Here is a 22,868-nt window from a genome sequence, read left to right on the forward strand (position 1 = left end):
TATCTATCTATCTATCTATCTATCTATCTATCATCGTCTGTCTGTCTATCTCTTTTATTTAATTATATCTATCTATCTATCTATCTATCATTCATCTATCTATCTATCTATCTATCTATCTATCTACTATCTGTCTATCTATCTATCTGTCTATCTATCTATCTATCTATCTATCTATCTATCATCGTCTGTTTGTTTGTCTGTCTATCTATCTCTTTTATTTAATTATATCTATCTATCTATCTATCTATCTATCATCGTCTGTCTGTCTGTATATCTCTTTTATTTAATTATATCTATCTATCATTCATCTATCTATCTATCTATCTATCTATCTACTATCTGTCTATCTATCTATCTGTCTATCTATCATCGTCTGTTTGTCTGTCTATCTATCTCTTTTATTTAATTATATCTATCTATCTATCTATCTACTATCTGTCTATCTATCTATCTATCTATCTATCTATCTATCATCGTCTGTGTCTGTCTGTCTGTCTGTCTGTCTATCTATCTCTTTATTTAATTATATCTATCTATCTATCATTCATCTATCTATCTATCTATCTATCTATCTATCTATCTATTTACTATCTGTCTATCTATCTATCTATCTATCTATCTATCTATCATCATCTGTCTGTCGGTCTGTCTGTCTATCTCTCTGTCTATCTATCTCTTTTATTTAATTATATCTATCTATCTATCTATCTATCTATCTATCATCTCTCTCTCTCTCTCTCTCTCTCTCTCTCTCTAATCCCCTAGATAATTCTGCTGCTTGATCTTTTGTCTCACCTCTTTCTCTTCCCTTTCAGGTTTATCCAGCCAAGAGCTACCCCAAGGTGATGGCGCCCTACGCTGCTCTCCCCTCTCACCCCAACATTGCCCGGGTGGCCGAGGTCATCGTGGGAGACCAGAATGTTTACATCTTTTTTGAGCCCGGGAAGGACAACATGCACGACCTGGTGAGGCGCCGCAAGCGTGTACCGGAGTCTGAGGCCATTGCTCTCTTCCGACAAATGGTTGAAGCCGTCGCCCACTGCCACCAGCACGGCATCGTCCTCCGAGACATCAAACTGAGGAAGTTTGTCTTCGCGGATCGAGAACGGTGAGGACTGAAAAGGCCAGCTGATTTTTCCAGAGGAACACAAAAAAGTTGCCACACAAAAATCCTAGATTTTATTTCATTTAGCATTCAGACATGATTAAAATTAAACATAATCATGGCGAGGTGTCTGATTAACACACCTACCATTTAGCAGATTCCAGTCTCAGTTGTTAGGGAATTGTGCAGTTGGAGACATTGATACAAATTTGTAGTTTTATATTTTTTAAAAAATTACATTTAGATTTACAGCAGACAAAGAGAGACAGGAAAATCATGAGGTAAATCGTGAGGTAAAGCACGCAGAAGAAAAAAAGGGAGGAGAAAGGGAAACGCCCCCTTTATGCTTTCAGCAACCAATCAAAGCATAGAGTAGTTTGCCTGGTGCACGAGCCAGCACTCTGGAACATCATGAGGTAAATCAAACAGCCTACAGAGCACACAGAAGAAAAAAGGCGGGGGGGGGGGGGGAGGGAAACACCCTCTTTACACCCAGCAACCAATCAAAGCGTAGATTACCTCATGCACGAGCCAGCACTCTGAAACAAATAGCACTGGAACTAATAACAAAAGATTTAAGTGCCAAAGCCCACTGCAACAATATAGCCAAGAAGGCTTCAAGAGTTGTAAACCTAATCCTACGTAGCTTCTGCTCTGGCAATCTCACACTACTTACCAGAGCTTACAAAACTTTTGCCAGACCCATCCTCGAATACAGCTCATCTGTTTGGATCCCATACTGCATCTCAGACATCAACACCCTTGAAAATGTCCAAAGATACTTCACCAGAAGAGCCCTTCACTCCTCCACTCGAAACAGAATACCCTACAAGACTAGACTTTCAATCCTGAGCCTAGAAAGTTTAGAACTAAGACGCCTTAAACAAGATCTAAGTATTGCCCACAAGATCATATGCTGCAACGTCCTGCCTGTCAGCCACTACTTCAGCTTCAACCACAACAACACAAGAGCACACAACAGATTTAAACTTAATATTAACCGCTCCAAACTTGACTGTAAAAAATATGACTTCAATAACCGAGTTGTCGAAGCGTGGAACTCATTACCGGACTCCATAGTGTCATCCCCAAACCCCCAACACTTTACCCTTAGATTATCTATGGTTGACCTATCCAGATTCCTAAGAGGTCATTAAGGGGCGAGTACAAGTGCACTAGAGTGCCTTCCGTCCCCTGTCCTATTGCTCTCCTATATCTCCTATACCTTTCTTCTATTCCTATATCTCTTCTTCTATTCTTTCATTGATATGTTCTGTTCCTATATCTTCTTCTCTATTATTTCTTAGATATATTTTACTATGAGTATCTCCTCTATAACCTTCATCATGTATTTTACTATGTGTATATAGATATAAGCCACTAAAACCCTCATTGTGTATTGGACAAAATCAATCAATAAACAAACAAACAAACAAACATCATGAAGTAAATCAAACAGCCTACAGAACACACAGAAGAAAAAAGGCGGGGGGGGGGAAACACCCTCTTTACACCCAGCAATCAATCAAAACATAGATTGCCTCACACATGAGTGATGGAGCAGCCACAACTTCTGGTGGCAAACAGTTGCACTGGTTAATTGTCTTCACTTAGGAAGTTTCTCCTTAATTCCAGGTTGCCTCTCTCCTTGATTAGTTTCCATCCATTGCCTCTTGTTCTGCCTTCTGGTGCGTTGGAAGTTAATTTTGTCAAAATTAATTAACAGCAAGTCTTGAGAAAAGAAGGACTAGGGGGGACGTGATAGCAGTCTTCCTGTATTTGAGGAGCGGCCACAAAAAAGAGGGTGTGTGTGTCAAATTTGGCCTTCCAGAAAACCATGAAACCTGGTTCTGCCGGCAGGACTGGGCCGTTGAGCAATATGATAGCACCTCGCTCCGGCAAAAAGATGTGAATGACTTTTATTCTCTTTTTTCTATGGTTTTTTTTACTGTTTTTATATTGTTTTTAGATAATAATAATAAATATTTATTATTATTATTAATAATAATATAATATAATATTTATTTATTTATTATTTAGATTTGTATGCCGCCCCTCTCCGAAGATATTATACTGTGCAGTATAATATAATATAATATAATATAATATAATATAATATAATATAATATAATATAATATAATATATAATATATTATTTTATTATTATTATTATAATAATCCTAGATTTTATTTCATTTGTCATTCAGGCATGATTAAAATTAAACATAATCAATCTGATTAACCTCCCATTTTTATATTATTGTTATTTTTAAATTATTTTAAAATTATTATATTATTATAATATAATAATAATAATAAATATAATAATATTTATTATAAATAATAATAAAGGTGCTTGGGAAGTGCCCGACTGGTGAGGAAATACGAAATCCAGCATAGTGATCTTGTTTGCTGTGTTGTAGTGACATAATAATAATAATAATAATAATAATAATAATAATAATAATAATATTTGTATACTGCCCAGAGTCCAGAAGGAGTTGGGGGGCCAACCAACCAACCAACCAACCAACCAACCAACCAACCAACCAACCAACCAACCAACCAACCTTCTACCTTTGTTTTTTTCCCCAGGTCCAAGTTGCTGCTGGGAGAACCTTGAAGATGCCCAGGTCTTGATAGGCCCCGACGACGCCTTGGTGGACAAGCACGGCTGTCCAGCTTACGTGTGTCCCGAAATCCTCAGCTTCAAGGGCTCCTATTCTGGAAAGGCAGCTGATATCTGGAGCCTGGGGGTGGTCCTCTACACTCTGCTGGTGGGCTGCTACCCCTTCCAGGGCACCAAGCCCATCGCATTGTTTGGCAAGATCTGCCGCGGACGATTCACGGTTCCAGGCGACCTCTCGCCCAAGGCCCAGTGTCTCATCCGCTGCCTCTTGCGAAGGGATCCGGCTGAAAGGCTGACCGCCAGCGGCATTCTGCTCCATCCTTGGCTGGCTTCGGACCCGGTCCCCAAACCGTCGGGGGTCAGTCCCGCCGGAGGAGGGCAGGGTCTGGACCAAGTGGTTCCCGAAATGGGGAGCTGCAGAAAGAATTTGGATAAATTGCAAGGAGAGGACAGATGAAGTGGCCTGGCGTGGACGAACGCGGAAGGAAGCGAGCATGATATGGCGTTGAAGGACATATCTCCGCCGCCTCTGAAGTGCCTTTTGGAGGACAAAGACCCTTTCACCTTTGCCCTCCCATGGGGCAGGGGTCACTTTGTCCCAAACCATGGACTAGATAAGGGCTCCCAGCCCCTCTTTGCTTTCTCACCTATGCCAAAGAAAACTAGGGGACTTTTGTTAAGCACCAGCAAGCTCTTAAAAGAGGGCTGTTTCGCACCTTAAATTTGGGGTCTGTATGGCCTATCTGGACAAGGAACCTGCTGGGATGATTGATGGGAGAAAGAGATCTAGAACGGGTGGTGTTAGGTAGTTTGGTAATGAGACGTCTGTAAGTAAATGGCTGAGCTTGGAGAACACAAAGAAAAAGACGCTGAAGTCATCGTCGTCTTCCTCCTCCCTGCAAACTCCACTCCTTTCCACAACGTAACGTCATGTAGCATGGATGATGTTGCGTAGTTTGGTTATGAGATGTCTGTAGGAAAATAGCCAAGCTCGAGAGAGCACCAAGGACCCCCACAGCCCCTCCTCTTCCTCTCTTTCTCCTCCTCCACTTTGCATACGCCTCCTCCCTTCTAGGACTGATGATATTTCCTAGTTTGGTCATGAAACATCTGCAAACTCAGAGGGCACCAAGAATATCTGGTGTCAGATCCTTCCACATTCCAGCACTAGATTTCATGGTTCACCATTTTGGTCAGCCTGCAGCCTGGTGCTTTCTGAGGAGTAGGAGGAGAGCAGCCTCGTGGGAAGGGAGGAGGAGGGCAAGGGGGGGGGGGCTTTCCTTATTCTTTCTGAAACACCCCCCCCCCTCCAAAAACCCCCAGGGTGGCCTTAAATTCCTTGTATCCCGCAGTGCCTTAGGATGAATAATTACACTGTGAACGGGTTAATCGGTGTTTTTCAAACTTGCTGCTTTTAAGATGCGTGAGTCCACTCCCAGAATTCCTCGGAGCGCTCAGGAATTCTGGGAGTTGAAGTCCTAGAAACATAAAAGACTGACGGCAGAAAAGGACCTCATGGTCCATCTAGTCTGCTCTTATACTATTTTTATCTTAGGATGGATGGATGTTTATTCCAGGCATGTTTCAATTCATTTGCTGTGGATTTACCAATCAACGTCTGCTGGAAGTTTGTTCCAAGCTTCTACTACTCTTTCAGTAAAAGTCCAACCCATCTTAAAAGTGGCCAAAGTTGGGGAAGAAACAACACCTCTCACCAAGGTCCGTCTTTTCCTCTCTCTTTTTTTGATGCTATCTTTTAAATTCCAACTTTGCTTTGAAAAGGATGCTGCTGTCGACCCAGAAAAAAATCTGCCCTATTTCTCACCCGAATTTGGTTCCACAAATTCTACTTTGACAGATGTGAGGTGTTTGGGGATCTTCTCCAGGGGACCTTCCTTGATCCCAATTGGGGTCCATTACATTTGAGGGACCTTGTGACTTTTGAAGACATGTTTGCTAAGCTTGCTCACTTGGCTTGAGATGGTTTTACACCTCTGCTCCATTCAGGATTGTGTGTGTTGTGTGTGTGTGTGTGTTTGTTTGTGTGTGTTTTAAATACAGACCTGTGAAGTTAAGGATGAGAAAAAAAAGGTTCTTATTGTGTGGGCCGATAGTTCTTGGTTGCGTTTGATGACCAAGCCCAGATTTGAGGTGACCAAGATCTGGCCCTTCCTCTTGAACTCAGGATCCTCCCCATAATAGAACCTCGATGGTGCAGTGGTTAGAGTGCAGTACTACAAGCTACTTCTGCTGATCACCAGCTGACAGCCATTTGGCAGATCGAATCTCAGTAAGCTCCAGGTTGACTCAGCCTTCCTTCCTTCCTTGGTGGGTCAAATGAGGACCCAGATTGTTGGGGGCAAGAGGCCAACTCTCTGTAAATCACTTAGAGAGGGCTGTAAAGCATTGTGGAGTGGGATATAAGTTTGAATGCTAATGGTAAATGCTAATAATTCCAGACACCTCGTTTCCTTAAGCTTGTTTCTCCAACTCCAGAAATTGAGATGTTGTAGGAAGAGGGCCATAGTTGATCACGGTTGGGTTGAAGACAGGAAAGGTATATATGGGTATGTGTGCTGATTTTAACCACAGACCTGTGAAAATGGGTGATTTTGAAGGTGGAGAAAGAAATCATCTGACTCCATAATTCTTGGTTGGGTTTGATGACCAAGCCAAGATTTGAAGCCACCAAAATATGATCCTTCCTCTTGACTTCGTGATCCTCCTCATAACAGTTATGGATACTTCTCTCTCTCAAGTTTCTTTCTTCAACTTCACAGAATTTAGACATTGTAGGAAGAGAGCCATAATTAGATCATGGTATGGTTTAGTCCAACCATCAAGAGAGGCACTTGAGCAAGATATGGATGTATCTGAGATCCTCTCTCATTCTTCCAACCCTGAAGGAGTTGGTTTGTCCATTAGTTCCAAGAATGGAGCTGGTTTGGTTATGGGGTGCCCAACCCAATGCACCCAATCCATTCAAGCCAACTCAACCCAACCCACCCAACGCAATCCACTCAACCTAACCCACCCAACCCAATCCATCCAACCCAACCCACCAATGCAATCCATTCAACCCAACCCAACCCACCAAATCCAATCCATTCAGCCCAACCTACCCAACACAATCCATTCAACCCAACCCACCCAACACAATCCATTCAACCCAACCCACCCAACACAATCCATTCAACCCAATCCACCCAACCCAATCCATTCAACCCAACCCAACCCACCAAATCCAATCCATTCAGCCCAACCTACCCAACACAATCCATTCAACCCAACCCACCCAACACAATCCATTCAACCCAACCCACCCAACACAATCCATTCAACCCAACCCACCCAACACAATCCATTCAACCCAACCCACCCAACACAATCCATTCAACCCAACCCACCCAACACAATCCATCCAACCCAACCCACCAATGCAATCCATTCAACCCAACCCAACCCACCAAATCCAATCCATTCAGCCCAACCTACCCAACACAATCCATTCAACCCAACCCACCCAACACAATCCATTCAACCCAATCCACCCAACACAATCCATTCAACCCAACCCAACCCAACCCACCAAATCCAATCCATTCAACCCAACCTACCCAACTCAATCCATTCAACCCAACCCACCCAACACAATCCATTCAACCCAACCCATCCAACCCAACCCACCCAACACAGTCCATGCAACCCAACCCAACCCACAAAATCCAATCCATTCAGCCCAACCTACCCAACACAATCCATTCAACCCAACCCACCCAACACAATCCATTCAACCCAACCCACCAAATCCAATCCATTCAACCCAACCTACCCAACCCAATCCATTCAACCCAACTCAACCCACCCAACCCAATCCATTCAACCCAACTCAACCCACCCAACACAATCCATTCAACCCAACCCACCAACGCAATCCATTCAACCCAACCCAACCCACCCAATCCAACCCAATCCATTCAGCCCAACCTACCCAACCCAATCCATTCAACCCAACTCAACCCACCCAACACAATCCAACCCACCCAACCCAACTCACCTGCCAGGGTGGTCGTGCGAAAACTAGAAGGAAGGGATATTTCGTGTATTTTCTGCCTTGAATTATTTGTAAAAATGAAGACAGGGTAAAAAAAAAGAGAGTGAAGTCCATGATTAATTGAATTGTGCAAATATGCAGCATTGATTCCAAAAAACAGGAGTGGAAAGTTAAAAAATTGAGAATTGAAAATTCATTTTGGGCAGTGCACAGGGTAAGATCTCCTGCATGTCTGTGATATATGATTCTGACTATCACTTTGTGCCAGATTATAATTTTATTTCCTTGTTGGGGGTGGGTGTCGTACACATTGTGTGAACAGCACTGCTGTGTGTGATAAACCTGGGTTTACAGTGCTGTGTGAACTGAGTCTCTCACACTCTTTTAAACAGTGAGTTTGCCGATTTTTCTTGTCTTTTGGAAAAAAAATTTAAAAATGAATTGATTGGAATTTGTAGCAATATTTTTTGAGATTTGAGACGTTGGAATAAACTTTTTTTGCTGATATCCTGTTTCCGCAGTTTTTATTAAGGTACGAATTGAACGTAAAATGGTATTTTTCAAATTTTAAGATTTGTGGCCATACCGTATTTTTCAGAGTACAGTGCTACCTCTACTTAAGAACTTAATTCGTTCCGTGACCAGGTTCTTAAGTAGAAAGGTTTGTAAGTAGAAGCAGATTTTCCCATAGGAATCAGTGTAAAAGCAAATAATGCGTGCAAACCCATCAGGGAAGAAATAAAAGCTTGGAATTTGGGTGGTAGGAGGAGGTGCAAGAAGAGGAGGAGGAGGACAGTTGCTGCCGAAGGAAGAAGGTGAGATGAAGGGAATCAAAAAAATTCAAAACTTTAAGGCTTAAAAAAAAAGAGAGGGACTCGCCTTCCATATACCCGACGTTAGGCTGCCTCCCATACACTGGCTGCTGCTGCTGCTGCTCCCTGCTTCCTCTTCCTTCCCATGCTGAAGGGCTTCCCTCTCTTCTTGCTCACTCGCTTCGTAGCCGGCGCCTTTCCTTCGCTGTGGTGACTCCTCGGCTGCCCCGAGCAAAGAGAGCGTTTCTTTTCTCTGGGCACTGGCAGAGGTTTATTCCCTAGAATTAATCTAGGTTGTCCGTCTGATTTTGGATTTTTAACTGTCTTTTTTCTAGTTTTTTACACTAACAGGAGTCCATTAGAATTGGGCAGTACTTGACTTACAAGTTTGTTTAAGTGACCAAAGTTACAAATTAATTGGATTTTTAGATTTGTACATTGTATTTTGTTTGCTGTGTTGTGAGCCGCCCTGAGTCCTTGGAGAGGGGCGGCATACAAATCTAAATAATAATAATAATAATAATAATAATAACAACAACAACAATAACAATAACAACAACAACAATAATTGTGTAAAGAAACAGATGAAACAATCGATCACGTACTCAGCTGCTGCAAAAAGATCGCACAGACTGACTACAAGCATAGACATGATGCTGTGGCACAGATGATCCACTGGAACTTGTGCCGGAACTACCATTTACCAGTGGCAAAGAACTGGTGGGATCATAAGCCCAAAAAAGTGGTCGAAAATGAGCAAGCAAAACTACTGTGGGACTTCCGACTTCAGACTGACCGAATTCTGAAGCATAACACACCAGACATTGTGATTGTGGAGAAAAAGAAAGTATGGATCATCGACATCGCAATCCCAGGAGACAGCAGAATTGAGGAGAAGCAGCTAGAGAAATTAGTGAAATACAAGGATCTAAAAATCGAGCTGCAACGACTCTGGTATAAGCCAGTGAAAGTGGTCCCAGTGGTACTTGGCACACTGGGCGCAGGGCCAAAGGATCTCAGTGGACATTTGAAAACCATCGGAATTGACAAAATCTCCATCTCTCAATTGCAAAAGGCCGCTTTACTGGGATCGGCAAACATAATTCGCCGCTACATCACACAGTCCTAGGTGCTTGGGAAGCGCCCGACTGGGGATGAAATACGAAATCCAGCATAGTGATCTCGTTTGCTGTGTTGTATTGTTGATATAATACTATTACTAATAATAATAACAGTAACAGTAACAATAAAAATAACTTGGCGCAGTGCCAAAGGATCTCAGCGGACATTTGAAAACCTTGCTGTGTTTGCTGTGTTGTATTGTTGATTTAATAGTAATAATACTAATAATAATAATAACAACAACAATAATAACAATGATGATAACAATAATGATAATAACAAGAAAACACCAACAACAACAACAAAACAACAACAGCAATGACTGTTTTTCACACTTAATGACAAATCCCCCAAGGTCACCTGATCATCATCATCATCATTTTTAAAAAGTAGCGGGTGAGGTTTGAAATCTGGATTGGACGGGGGACCCCCAGGTGATCTGGAAGCGAGGCGGGGAGAAGGGAAAGAGAGAGAAATAACAAAGCCAGCCCCGGAAAAGCCCCTTTAATCCGGCTCGGCTCCGCTTCCGGGGATTTGGCTGAGGAACGGGAGTCACTGCTAACTGTTCGCTTGCGGGGGTCCTGCACGGAAGGGGGGGGGAGAGGAGGCGGAGACCCGGTCCGGTGACGTCACGGGGATTCCCTCTGCCCGGGCTCCGAAAGCGGAACTGCATGGCTCCTCCTCCGCGCCGCTTTTACTTTCCTTTTCCTGGAAGCGACGCGGAGCCCGTTTTCCCCGCCGGGGGCTGGAGGTCAGTTCTTGCGGGGACCCCCCCCAACCCACTTTACCCTCCCGCCTTCTTTGCAGTGGCCCCGGGGGAAAAAAGGGGCGACCTGTATGCTTGCAAGTTTTGCGGGGCGGGGCGGGAGGCCCAGGCCGCCTCGCTTTGTGGTGTGTGTGTGTTGTGTGTGTGTGTGGCTTTGGATCTCTTGCTCCCCTCTCCCAGAGTTGCCCCCCCTTCCCTTGATCTCTGCCTCCCACCTCCCTAAACGGGGGTTTGCAACTTCTTGCAGTCCCAGGGCGGGGTGTGTGTGTTTGCAAACGGCTCTGTTGTGTGTGTGTCTTTGTTTTTGTGTGTTTGTGTGCCTTGCAAGGGGGGGGTCGGGCTTTGCTAGTTACTTTTTGGAACGCACCCCCCCCTTCACTTCTCCAGCCATGGCCCCAGACCAGGAGTAGAGGAAATGGACTCTTCCATGACCTGTGGACTTCAACTCCCAGAATTCCCCAGCCCAGGGGTAGGCAAAGTGGGCTCTTCTATCACCTGTGGACTTCAATTCCCAGAATTCCTGAGCCAATCATGCTAGCTCAGGAATTCTGGGAGTTGAAGTCTTTATGTCTTAGAAGAGCCAACTTTGCCTACCTCTGTCCTAGACAGATAGGGGGTAGAACCCCCCCCCCCCTCTGGGGGCTTTTTCTCCGCTTGCTTGCATGCAAAGAGAAGGGCGGGAATGGAGATTGGTGGTGGTGTTGTTTGGCCTTAGAAAGGGAACGGTCAGTAATGGGCTGACTTGTGAGCACATAGACAAGCAAAGAAAAAGCTTGCTGCTCCCTGAGTTTGGTGTTCCTTCCTTCCTTCCTTCCTTCCTTCCTTCCTTCCTTCTTTGCTTCCTTCCTTCCTTCTTTCCTTCCTTCCTTCCTCCTCTACTTCTCTCCTTCCCCTCCTTTCTTTCTTTCCTTCTTTCTTTCCTCCTCCCTTTCCTCTGTTCCTGTTTCTTTCTGTTTCTAATTCATGGAGTCATTTTTTCAATCATTATTAATATAAAAACACAATTCATGTCAACTAACAACAACAATAAAATCCAGAACTAAAAAACTCCCAAGCCTTTTGTGCGTTCTGGAGAATAATATCAGCCTCTTTGGGCCTTCCTTCCTTCCTTCCTTCCTTCCTTCCTTCCTTCCTTCATTTGTTAGTTTGTTTGTTCATTCTCTCCTCCTCCCTCCCTCCCTCCCTCCCTCCCTTTCTTTTTCTTTCCTCAAAAAGTTATACTAATTAAAAACAACCAGGGACCAAACCTTGGCGGCTTAGAATGGGTGGATTTCAACTCCCCATTTCTGGGAGATAAAGTCTACACAACTTACAACTGATAAGATTCAGAAAGGCTGCACTGAGGAATTTAATTGTGACCTTGCACATCCTTATCATCCGTATATAAAGTTTTTGTAACACAGCCACTTTCTGTTTCTCCTGAAACTCATAACAAATATTTTCACCTAGCAATTTTCCCCAAGGCTGCAACCCTCAAATACCGTGTTTCCCCGAAAATAAGACAGCGTCTTATATTAATTTTTGCTCCCAACGATGTGCTATGTCTCATTTTCAGGGGATGTCTTATTTTTTTTCAATGAATTGTATCCTGTATCCTGCTTCAGAAAAAACGCATCCAAATATGCAGCCGCATGTTGGATGCGTGCTGGATGTGTTTTAAATCTGACTGATGCAGCGTTTTGGGATGCAATTTATGGACAGCTGTGTTATTCTTGACAAATGTATATTTTTCTTTTATGTACGCAGAGAGCATATGCACCAAGACAAATTCCTTGTGTGTCCAATCACACTTGGCCAATAAAATTCTATTCTATTCTATTCTATATGTTCTGTTTGGGAATGCTGAGAAACGAAACGTCTCCTACGTCTTACTTTTGGGGGTGACTTATTTTTGGGGAAACAGGGTAATTATCATGTACATGATGCTAGTGAGAGAGAAACATTAGGACAGGGGACGGAAGACACGCTGGTGCACTTATGCACGCCCCTTACTGACCTCTTAGGAATGGGGGGAGGTCAACAGTGGAGAGTCTAAGGGTAAAATTTGGGGGGGTTAGATGATGATACTATAGAGTCTGGTAGTGTGTTGCAGGCATCAATTATTCAGTTGCTAAAGTCGTATTTCAGTCGAGTTTGGAGTGGTTTACTTTAAGTTTGTATCTATTTTGTGCTTGTGTGTTGTTATGGTTGAAGCTGAAGTAGTTGTTGACAGGAAGGAGGTTGTAGCAGATGATTTTATGGGCTGTGCTTAGGTCGTGTTTAAGGCGACGTCGTTCTAAGCTTTCTAAACCTAGGATTGTAAGTCTAGTTGTGTAGGGCAGTGTTTCCCAACCTTGGCAACTTGAAGATATCTGGACGTCAACTCCCAGAATTCCCCAGCCAGCATTTGCTGGCTGGGGAATTCTGGGAGTTGAAGTCCAGATATTTTCAAGTTGCCAAGGTTGGGAAACACTGGTGTAGGGTATTGTGTTGCGAGTGGAGGAGTGGAGGGCTCTTCTAGTAAAGTATCTCTGGACATTTCTAGAGTGTTTATGTCCAAAATGCGGTGTGGGTTCCAGATGGATGAGATGCATTTGAGGATTATAGTCCCAAACTAATGGCAGAGATTAGGGAGGTTGCTGCGTCTGTGCAAGTCTGTTGTTGTTGTTAGTGAAAATATGAGGAGGGTGTTGTGTTGGATATAGTTGCCATTTTGGCTTCTTTGTAAAAATAATAAAGGCGGGATATAAATAAATAGAATGCGAATAGAAAGGAATGCAAAAGAATAGATAAGTGATGGTGAATCTTTTTTGGGTCTCCTGCCAAAATGGTGTGTGTATATGTGCTAGCATGCGCGTATGTGCCCACACCCATCCCCTCCCACCATGAATGTGCAACGCCTGCTCTATCCCTGCGTATGCCCGATTTGCCCGTTGGGCAGTTTCTCGCAGGTGAAACGGCCTTTCCCAATGCCAAAAATCAACTATCTAGTTTTCTAGTCCACGCATGGGCACCGGGACTGACATAGGGCAATGCCTTACATGCCCTCCAATATGGCTCCATGTGCCATCTGTGATACATGTGCCCCAGGTTCGCCAACACGGGAGTAGTTTATTTATTTATTGATTGATTGATTTTGTCCATTACACAATGAGGGGTATATTGGGTATACAAATAGTAAATATATAATGAAGGTTATAGAGGATATACTCATAGAAAAATACATCTAAGAAAGAATAGAAGAGAAAAAATAGGAATAAAATATAACAACGAAAGAATAGAATAAATATAGGAAAGAAGAAAGGTATAGGAGATATAGGAGAGCAATAGGACAGGGGACGGAAGGCACTCTAGTGCACTTGTACTCGCCCCTTACTGACCTCTTCAGAATCTGGATAGGTCAACCGTGGATAATCTAAGGGTAAAATGTTGGGGGTTTGGGGATGACATTATGGAGTCCGGTAATGAGTTCCATGCTTCGACAACTCAGTTACTGAAGTTGTATTTTTTACAGTCAAGTTTGGAGCGGTTAATACTAAGTTTAAATCTGTTGTGAGGTCTTGTGTTGTTGTGGTTGAAGCTGAAGTAGTTGCCGACAGTAGTCGCCGACAGTAGCCAGTTAATAGAAAGGAATAGATAATAGAATGGAACGGAAGAGAAAATAGAATACAGTAATACCTCGTCTTACGAACCTAATTGGTTCCGGAAGTAGGTTCGTAAGGCGAAACGTTCATAAGACGAACGATTAAAAGCGATTAATCCGTGCAAAAAGAAAAAAAAATAGCAAAATGGCACTCCGCTGGGCGCTGCCGCCTGGCTGTCACCTTTTAAAACAGCTGGGGGGCTTCTCGGCATTCTCCCGAACCTGAACCCGAACTTTTCGGGTTCTGGTTCGGGAGGCCGCCGAGAAGCGCCGCCGCCTGGCTGTCACCTTCTGAAACAGCTGGGGGGCGTCTCGGCATTCTCCCGAATGCCGAACCCGGAAGTTCGGGTTTGGGTTCCGGAGGCCGCTGAGAAGCACCCAGCTGTTTCAGAAGGTTACAGCTGGGCGCCGCCGCTCGGCGGAGCACCGTTTTTGCGATCGGCGGCAGCGTTTTCGGCCGATCTGGAGGCTAGAAAGAAATTACTACATAAGTAGAGTGTAAAAAATGTACAATATGCATATCTCTTTTGTCTTTCTGTATTTGGTTTTTATTGTATATATTTAATAAATTTATTTTCAAAAAAAAAAGAAGGTGGGGAATCCCAATAGGGAATTCCATAGGCGGAGCTTTGACGTCACGAAGACGTCTGGCTGGTTGTAAGCTGAAAAAAGTTCGTAAAAAGAGGCAAAAAATTTCCGAACCCCGGGTTCGTATCACGAGGGGTTCGTGTCATGAGGTACCACTGTATAGGACATAGAACATAGAATATAGAATACACTACTTAAGAACTTAATTTGTTCCGTGACCAGGTTCTTAAGTAGAAAAGTTTGTAAGTAGAAACAATTTTTCCCATAGGAATCAATATAAAAGCAAATAATGCATGCATATCCATTAGGAAAGCAATAAAACCTTGGTATTTGGGTGAGAGGAGGAGGAGGAAGAAGAGGAGGAGGACAGTCGCTGCCCAGAGCGAAGGGAGCATTTCTTTTCTCTGAGTGCTGTCAGAATTTTATTCCCTCTCCAAGCGCCCAGAGAAAGGAAAATGCTCCGTTCGCTCTGGACTGCCAAAGCCTCCTTAAGCACCACCAAAAGGCTCCTCTGGCAGCCCAAAAAAGCCCGAGATTTATTTATTTATTTATTTATTTATTAGATTTGTATACCGCCCCTCTCCGTAGACTCGGGGCGGCTCACAACACAATAAAACAGTTCATGACAAATCTAATAATTTACAATTTAAAATTTAAAATAGTTTAAAAAACCCATTTTTAAGCAGATGGCCAGGATTAAAGGGGGAATGGCAGAAAACTGACCGGGCCTTCATGCCACTCTCAAATTTCCTGGGAAATTTTTCCGGGCTCGGGTTCTTAAGTAGAAAATGGTTCTTAAGAAGAGGCAAAAAAATCTTGAACACCCGGTTCTTATCTAGAGAAGTTCTTAAGTAGTGGCGTTCTTAGGCAGAGGTACCACTGTATATACAATATCATGGAATGGAAGGAAAATAGAACAAAATATAATAGAATGGAATACAGCCAAATGCCACTCATGCATCATCATTAAATGATCTCCAGAACCATAAAGCCTACAAACTTGAAACTTGGCATGTATGTTCCCCTTGGCTTCCAGGTGTTTGTTAAGAAAGGATTTTTCAAAATGACCATCAAATCATTATTTATTTCTTATATTATTATTAACATGCACTGGTGCTAAGGAGTTAGATGTTCTACTCTCCCTCCCCACCTGAAAAGAACTCTGTTCCAACTGTCAGTGGGCGTGAGCAGCATGTGACTCATGTAGCCTGCCGCTACTAGTGTGGAAGAGATAGAGACTAGAATAAGGAATAGAAATGGAATAGAATAAGAAGATGAGAATGGAATGGAACAGAAAATAGAATATACAGTGTAAAACATAGAATATAGAATATATGCAATATCATGGAACAGGACAGGATAAGAAATGGAATAGACTTAGAGTACGAGAAAAGAGAAGAGAACAATCAAAGAATAGAATAGAATAGAATAAAACAGAACAGAGTGGTGGAGTGGAAATAGAATAGAAAAAAAAAGAAACAGAAACCTAGAAGATTGACAGCAGAAAAAGACCTGGTCCATCTAGTCTGCCCTTATACTATTTCCTATATTTTATCTTAGCATGGATATATGTTTATCCCAGGCATGTTTCAATTCAGTTACTGTGGATTTATCTACCATGTCTGCTGGAAGTTTGTTCCAAGCATCTACTACTCTTTCAGTCAAATAATATTTTCTCACGTTGCTTTTGATCTTTCCCCCAACTAACTTCAGATTGTGTCCCCTTGTTCTTGGGTTCACTTTCCTATTAAAAACACTTCCCTCCTGGACCTTATTTAACCCTTTAACATATTTCAATGTTTCGATCCTGTCCCCCCTTTTCCTTCTGTCCTCCAGACTCTACAGATGGAGTTCATGAAGTCTTTCCTGATACATTTTATGCTTAAGACCTTCCACCATTCTTGTAGCCCGTCTGTGGACCCATCTCTTTTTGTAGGTGAGGTCTCCAGAACTGGACACAGTATTATTCCAAATGGGGTCTCACCAGCGCTCTATACAGCGGGATCACAATCTCCCTCTTCCTGCTTGTTATACCTCTAGCTATGCAGCCAAGCATTCTACTTGCTTTCCCTACCACCTGACTGCACTGTTCACCCATTTGGAGACGGTCAGAAATCACGACCCCTAAATCCTTCTTGGCTAACACAGAACTACTGAGTATAAGATGCACCTGAATTTTCTGCTGCTTTTAGGAAGGCAAAAGGTGCATCTTATGTTCTGAAAAATACGGTGTGTTGTATGTGTGTCTTGTGACCTTCACATTTGTGAAACAAAACTTCTGGGTTTTTTTTTCTCAGTTCCGAAACTTCTGAGTTTTTCCTCAGTTCCCTAATCTGGGTGTGGTTTTCTGTTGCTGTTAAAGGCTTCCTGGTAGGACCGTTGATTCTTTACTAAGTACTTGCAAACAGGGCAAGATTACTAGGCAGAGCGTAAATAAAAACTCAGAGGGAAAATAGAGAAATATTGTTTTTAAAAAGTGGAATCCTGGAAAATGAAAGTGATGGGAAAAAAGGAAAGGCCTCCAAGGAGAAACGGCCCAAACTCTGGCCGAACGTAACTGTACATTTGCGTCCAGAATTTTTCAGTTTTTTGCTGAAAATTAGACGTTGCTCTGGACTGCTGCTGGCTTGGAAATTTAATATTTTTAAAACCTATTTTACTTTATGTACTTATTTGTATTTGTTTAGAGCAGTGTTTCCCAACCTTGGCAACTTTAAGATATCTGGACTTCAACTCCCAGAGTTAAAGTCCAAATATCTTCAAGTTGCCAAGGTTGGGAAACACTGGTTTAGAGAATTTATAGGGCCTTTTTAGTGGTTGCAGCTCGTCCTGTAGTTACAACCACCACTGAAACCCTCTCCTCTCCTCTCCTCTCCTCTTCTCTCCTCTCCTCTCCTCTCCTCTCCTCTCCTCCCCTCCCCTCCCCTCCCATTCCATTCCATTCCATTCTTTCTATATTCTGCTCTGTTCTATTCTATTCATGTTTAACGACCGTTAGAAATTACAGCGGCAATGAAAAAAATGACTTATGACAGCGGTGGGTTGGTAGCGGTTCACCCCAATCTGGGCGAACTGGTAGCGGTGGCATTGGGGAGGGCTCTGCCCGCCCGCTTGGACGTCATCCCAGACATTCTGCGCATGCGCAGAAGCGCCCCCTCTCCCGCCCATGCGTTCACAGTTCCGAACTGGTAGCAAAAGTAAGTGAAAACCACCACTGACTTATGAGCGTTTTTCATGCTTACGATCACTGCTTGCCTCCCCAAAGTAAGTAAAGCAATCAAAATTCAGAGGCCTGGAAATCGGATTTGCGACAGTCACATTATTATTATTGTTGTTGTTGTTGTTGTTGTTATGGTTCTAATGATGGGTTTTTTAGATGTTTTGTAAATATTAGATTTGTTTACATTGTTGCATTGTTACTATTCTTGTTATGAGCCGCCCCGATTCTGCGGAGAGGGGTGGCATACAAATCTAATAAATTATTATTATTATTATTATTATTATTATTATTATTATTATTATTATTTAGATTTGCATGCCGCCCTTCTCCGAAGACTCAGGGCGGCTCACAAGATACAAAAACAATACGACAACAAATCTAATTAATTAAAAATTACTACTAAAATCCCATATATATTAAAAAGAGTGATGGCGTTCGGGGGAAAAACTCCTCTTGTGTCCAGCTGTCTTGGTGTGCAGTGCTCGGTAGCGATGTTTTGAGGGTCGGAGTTGAAACACTTTGTGTCCAGGATGTGAGGGGTCCGTAAATGTTTTATCAGCCCTCTTTTTGGCTCATGCAGTCTACAGGTCCTCAATGGAAGGCAGGTGGGCAGCAATTGTTTTTTCTGCTGTTGTTTAGAGCAGATTTTGCATTTTATCCGCCTATCAAGTCCTTCCCAAGGACACAGCATAGGCAGATAGTGCTGTTTTGACTGTATTAAACCTCTGTTGCGGGATGTAAACAATCCAAAGTAAAGCTGACTTTTGGAATTGACAGGTACCGTGTTTCCCCGACAGTAAGACAGTGTCTTACTTTCTTTTTATCCCCAAAAGCCCCACTATGTCTTACTTTCGGGGTATGTCTTATATTGGAAAAAACGGTGTGTGCTGGAGTCAGAAAAAGACATAGACAGACGGGGAGGGAGCCGGCCGGCCGGCGAGGCCCGGAGTGCGCTGCCAGCTGGGAAGGAAGGAGGGAGGGAGCCGGCCCGCGCCCCCGCTACTTTCCCCGCCGCGCCGCTCCCAAGCGCCTTCCTCACCCTCGCCGCCTTCTCGCTCTCCAGGTCCAGCTAGATGAGAGGGAGGCGGCAATACCCCGTGTTTCCCCGAAAGTAAGACATATGTCTTACTTTCGGGGTACGGCTTATATTAGCCGACCCCCCTGAAACCCCCGATACGTCTTACAATCGGGGGTGTCTTACTATCGGGGAAACAGGGTAGTGATTTTGTATTCATGTGATGCTCCAGATGTTTGGGATTGCATCCAAGGTGCCTATTGCTATTGGTGCTATTTTTGCTTTCTATTGCCCCAGGTGTTCTAGTTCTATTTTGCAGGTCTTTGCATCTTGTGATTTTCTTCAGTTCTATTCATTGCCAAATGAATTTAATAATGTACCGTGTTCCCCGAAAGTAAGACAGTGTCTTACTTTCTTTTTACCCCCAAAAGCCCCACTACGTCTTACTTTCGGGGTATGTCTTACATTGGAAAAAAATTGAAAGGGTCGCGTTCCCGAAGGCATCTCCCCAGAGTCCAGAAGGGCAGCCGCGGGACAGGAGCCTCGTGAGCCCTTTTCCAAGTTCAACCTCAGGGCTCCAAGCGGCGTGCACGCGTGGAGCCACAGACGCGTGTCGGGGAAGCGTGTGTCTGGAGGGGAGGCGGGCGAAGGAGGGCGCAGCTCCGGCCGCTCGCCTCGGAGCTGGTCGGCCTCACTGGCCGCTTGCAGCCGAGCCTTGGCAGGACTCGGTTGCTGGGACGAGCGCCTTCGCTGCAAGCCGCCTTCGCTCGGCTCGCTTCGGACCAGTGCCGTCCTTCGCTTTGCCAAGCCGGGGAAAGAGGCGGTGGCGCCGCGGCGAGGCGAAGGTGAGGGGCACGCGGGGAGCTTGGAAGCGATGTCATCGGGCTCCCCCCCCGGCAATACCCCCGTCTTTCCCCGAAAGTAAGACATATGTCTTACTTTCGGGGAATGGCTTATATTAGCCGACCCCCCTGAAACCCCCGATACGTCTTACAATCGGGGGTGTCTTACTATCGGGGAAACAGGGTATCTGCTTTTAATTTGTTGAGAGGTTGAGGACCGTTTTGTATTAGACAAGTAGAAGACTGATGGCAGAAAAAGACCTCATGGTCCCTCTAGTCTGCCCTTATACTATTTCCTGTATTTCATCTTACAATGGATCTATGTTTATCCCAAGCATCTTTAAATTCAGTTACTGTGGATTTAGCAACCATGTCTGCTGGAAGTTTGTTCCAAGCATCTACTACTCTTTCAGTAAAATAATATTTTGATCTTTCCCCCAACTAACTTCAGATTGTGTCCCCTTGTTCTTGTGTTCACTTTCCTATTAAAAACACTTCCCTCCTGAACCTTTAACATATGTAAATGTTTCGATCATGTCCCCCCTTTTCTTTCTGTCCTCCAGACTCCACAGATTGAGTTCATTCAGTCTTTCCTGATACGTTTTATGCTGAAGACCTTCCACCATTCTTGTAGCCCGTCTTTGGACCCGTGCCATTTTGTCAATATCTTTTTGTAGGTGAGTTCTCCAGAACTGGACACAGTATTAATCCAAGTGAGGTCTCACCAGCTCTCTACAGCGGGATCACAATCTCCCTCTTCCTGCTTGTTATACCTCTAGCTATGCAGCCAAGCATCCTACTTGCTTTTCCTAGCTATTTGTGGTCAAATAGGCCCAGTTTCACACGGCGTTTCTTCTCCTGCAGATTGGAAGCCTGGCATGCAAAGATGAGTCACGACTGGGCCGCAGTTGCCCATAATGTTGTTTTCAACTAAAACAACAGACGTTGGAGTCCCAAATTGGAGGAAGTGAAAGCTGTGCTTGCTTTGGGGGTTTTTCCGGCCTTGAGTCCTGGGTTCAAGTTCCAGGTGCAGTCTTATTTTTTCTTTTTGGGTAATTTTTTTTTATTTTTCTCCATACAAAGTTTTTCAATACATTTTAAAATAGTTTCATAATATAATAAAAACAGTATTGAGTTAATTATAGTTAATCTCCCCCCAAAGGTTATTAGTTCCCAATTAATTACTTCTGGTATCAATCCGATCTCCCCCAACCTTGACCTCTAATTTTGCCATCTAGATATCTGATTGAATTCAATTACTGCCGCAGTGTTTGATTTATGATTTCTCTGATGGAATCAGACATTGATGTTCGATTTCCAACCCATCGTGGACAATAACTTTGTTTAACGACCACTGTGTTTGCTTAACGACGGGCACAAAAAATGGTGTAAAATTGGTCACGTGAGGACCCACTTAATGCCGAGTTTGCCCAAGTTTGCCTGGTGCGCCAGTTGCGGCCCTATTTGGACCAGGAGTCACTGCTCACAGTCACTCATGCCCTCATCACCTCGAGGCTCGACTACTGTAACGCTTTCTACATGGGGCTACCACTGAAAAGTGTTCGGAAACTTCAGATCTTGCAGAATGCAGCTGCGAGAGCAATTATGGGTTTCTCTAAGTATGCCCATGTTTCACCAACACTCCGCAGTCTGCATTGGTTGCCGATCAGTTTCCGGTCACAATTCAAAGTGTTGGTTATGACCTATAAAGCCCTTCATGGCACCGGACCAGAATACCTTCGGGACCATCTTCTGCCACACGAATCCCAGCGACCGGTTTGGTCCCACAGAGTTGTTGGCCTTCTCCGGGTCCTGTCGACTAAACAATGTCATCTGGCGGGACCCAGGGGAAGAACCTTCTCTGTGGCGGCTCCGATCCTCTGGAAAAAGCTCCCTCCTGAGATTAGGATTGCCCCCACCCTCTTTGCCTTTCGCAAACTCCTTAAAACCCACCTCTTCCGTCAGGCATGGGGGAACTGAAACATCTCCCCCTTGCCCATGTTGTTCTGGTGTTTGATTGATTGTGTGCTTGTTTTTTATATATTCTGGGGTTGTTTTTATGAATTTTTAGCTTAAAATTGTAATTGGATTGGTGGGTATTGGATTTGTCACTATGTACTTTTTTGCCATTATTGTGAGCCGCCCCGAGTCTGCGGAGAGGGGCGGCATATAAATCCAATAAATCTAATCTAATCTTTATGACTTGCGACTGTAATTCTGGGCACCCTTACGGTCACAGGTCGAGGACTACCTGAAAGATGTCCGGGAACGAAGTCACGGTGGGTTTTTCTTGTCTCTCAGAATTCAGAGCTCAAACGCAAACCTGGATTGAAGTTACTGGAGGGAAGAGATTCGCCTTCAATGTCGGAAAACACCTTGGGTCCCCTGGGGAAGTAGAGGCACACGGAACAGGTGAGGCTATTTTCTTGAAGGTCTTTTCATTTGGGTTTCTGCCCCGAGCAGAAAAGTTGTCTTTGGGCCTAAATTGCAGAGTAGAGTAGGGTAGGGTAGATAGGGTAAGATAAGGCAAGGTAGGATAGGATAGGATGAGGTGGGTTAGGTAAGGTAGGGTAGGGTAGAATAGGGTTGGGTAGGGAAAGGCAGGATAGGGTAGGATAAGATTAAGATAGGTAGGGTACGGTAAGATAGAGTAGTGTTGGTAGGGTAGGGAAAGTAGGAAAGGGTAGGGTAGAGTAAATTAGGGTAGAATAGGGTTGGATAAGGTAGGGCAGCGAAAGGTAGGGAAGGGTAGGGTAGGGTAGGATAAATTAGGGTAGGGTAAGTTAGGGTCGAGTAGGGTCGGGTAGGGTAGGGAAAGCTAGGGAAGGGTAGGATAGGGTAGGCTAAGTTAGGGTAGGGTAGTGTAGCATTGAGTAGGATAGTGTTGGGTAGGGTAGGGAAGGGTAGGGAAAGGTAGGGAAGAGTAGGATAGGGTAGGGTAAATTAGGGTAGAGTAATGTTGGGTAGGGTAGGAAAGGTAGGACACGTTAGGGTAAGATAGTGTAGGGTAAGATAGAGTTGGATAGAGTAAGGCAGAGTAAGGTATGGAAAGCTAGGGAAGGGTAGGATAGGGTAGGTAAATTAGGATAG

General features: G+C 43.9%; 2 protein-coding genes across 4 annotated transcripts in view; both read left to right on the forward strand.

Annotated features, from left to right (window-relative positions):
- Positions 1-823: 823 nt before the first annotated feature.
- Positions 824-4,292, forward strand: TRIB3 (tribbles pseudokinase 3). Its single transcript, XM_070744365.1, is given in 3 exon segments — positions 824-1,111; positions 3,704-3,719; positions 3,721-4,292. Coding segments are annotated over 3 exon segments (753 nt in total). The 5' UTR covers positions 824-848; the 3' UTR covers positions 4,195-4,292.
- A 5,886-nt stretch (positions 4,293-10,178) lies between these two features.
- RBCK1 (RANBP2-type and C3HC4-type zinc finger containing 1) overlaps positions 10,179-22,868 on the forward strand; it is a 40,597-nt gene continuing 27,907 nt past the window's right edge. Inside the window, exons 1-4 of one of the 3 annotated variants that reach the window (XM_070744404.1) lie at positions 10,389-10,476; positions 20,342-20,455; positions 20,643-20,805; positions 22,080-22,190. The gene's annotated coding sequence lies outside the window, so the exon portion shown is untranslated. Of the gene's footprint in view, positions 10,477-20,341; positions 20,456-20,642; positions 20,806-22,079; positions 22,191-22,868 lie in introns of all 3 variants that reach the window. The other 2 variants (XM_070744403.1, XM_070744406.1) reach the window with 2 other exon arrangements.

This window comes from Erythrolamprus reginae, chromosome 3 (genome assembly GCF_031021105.1).
Source record: "Erythrolamprus reginae isolate rEryReg1 chromosome 3, rEryReg1.hap1, whole genome shotgun sequence".
NCBI lineage: Eukaryota > Metazoa > Chordata > Lepidosauria > Squamata > Dipsadidae > Erythrolamprus > Erythrolamprus reginae.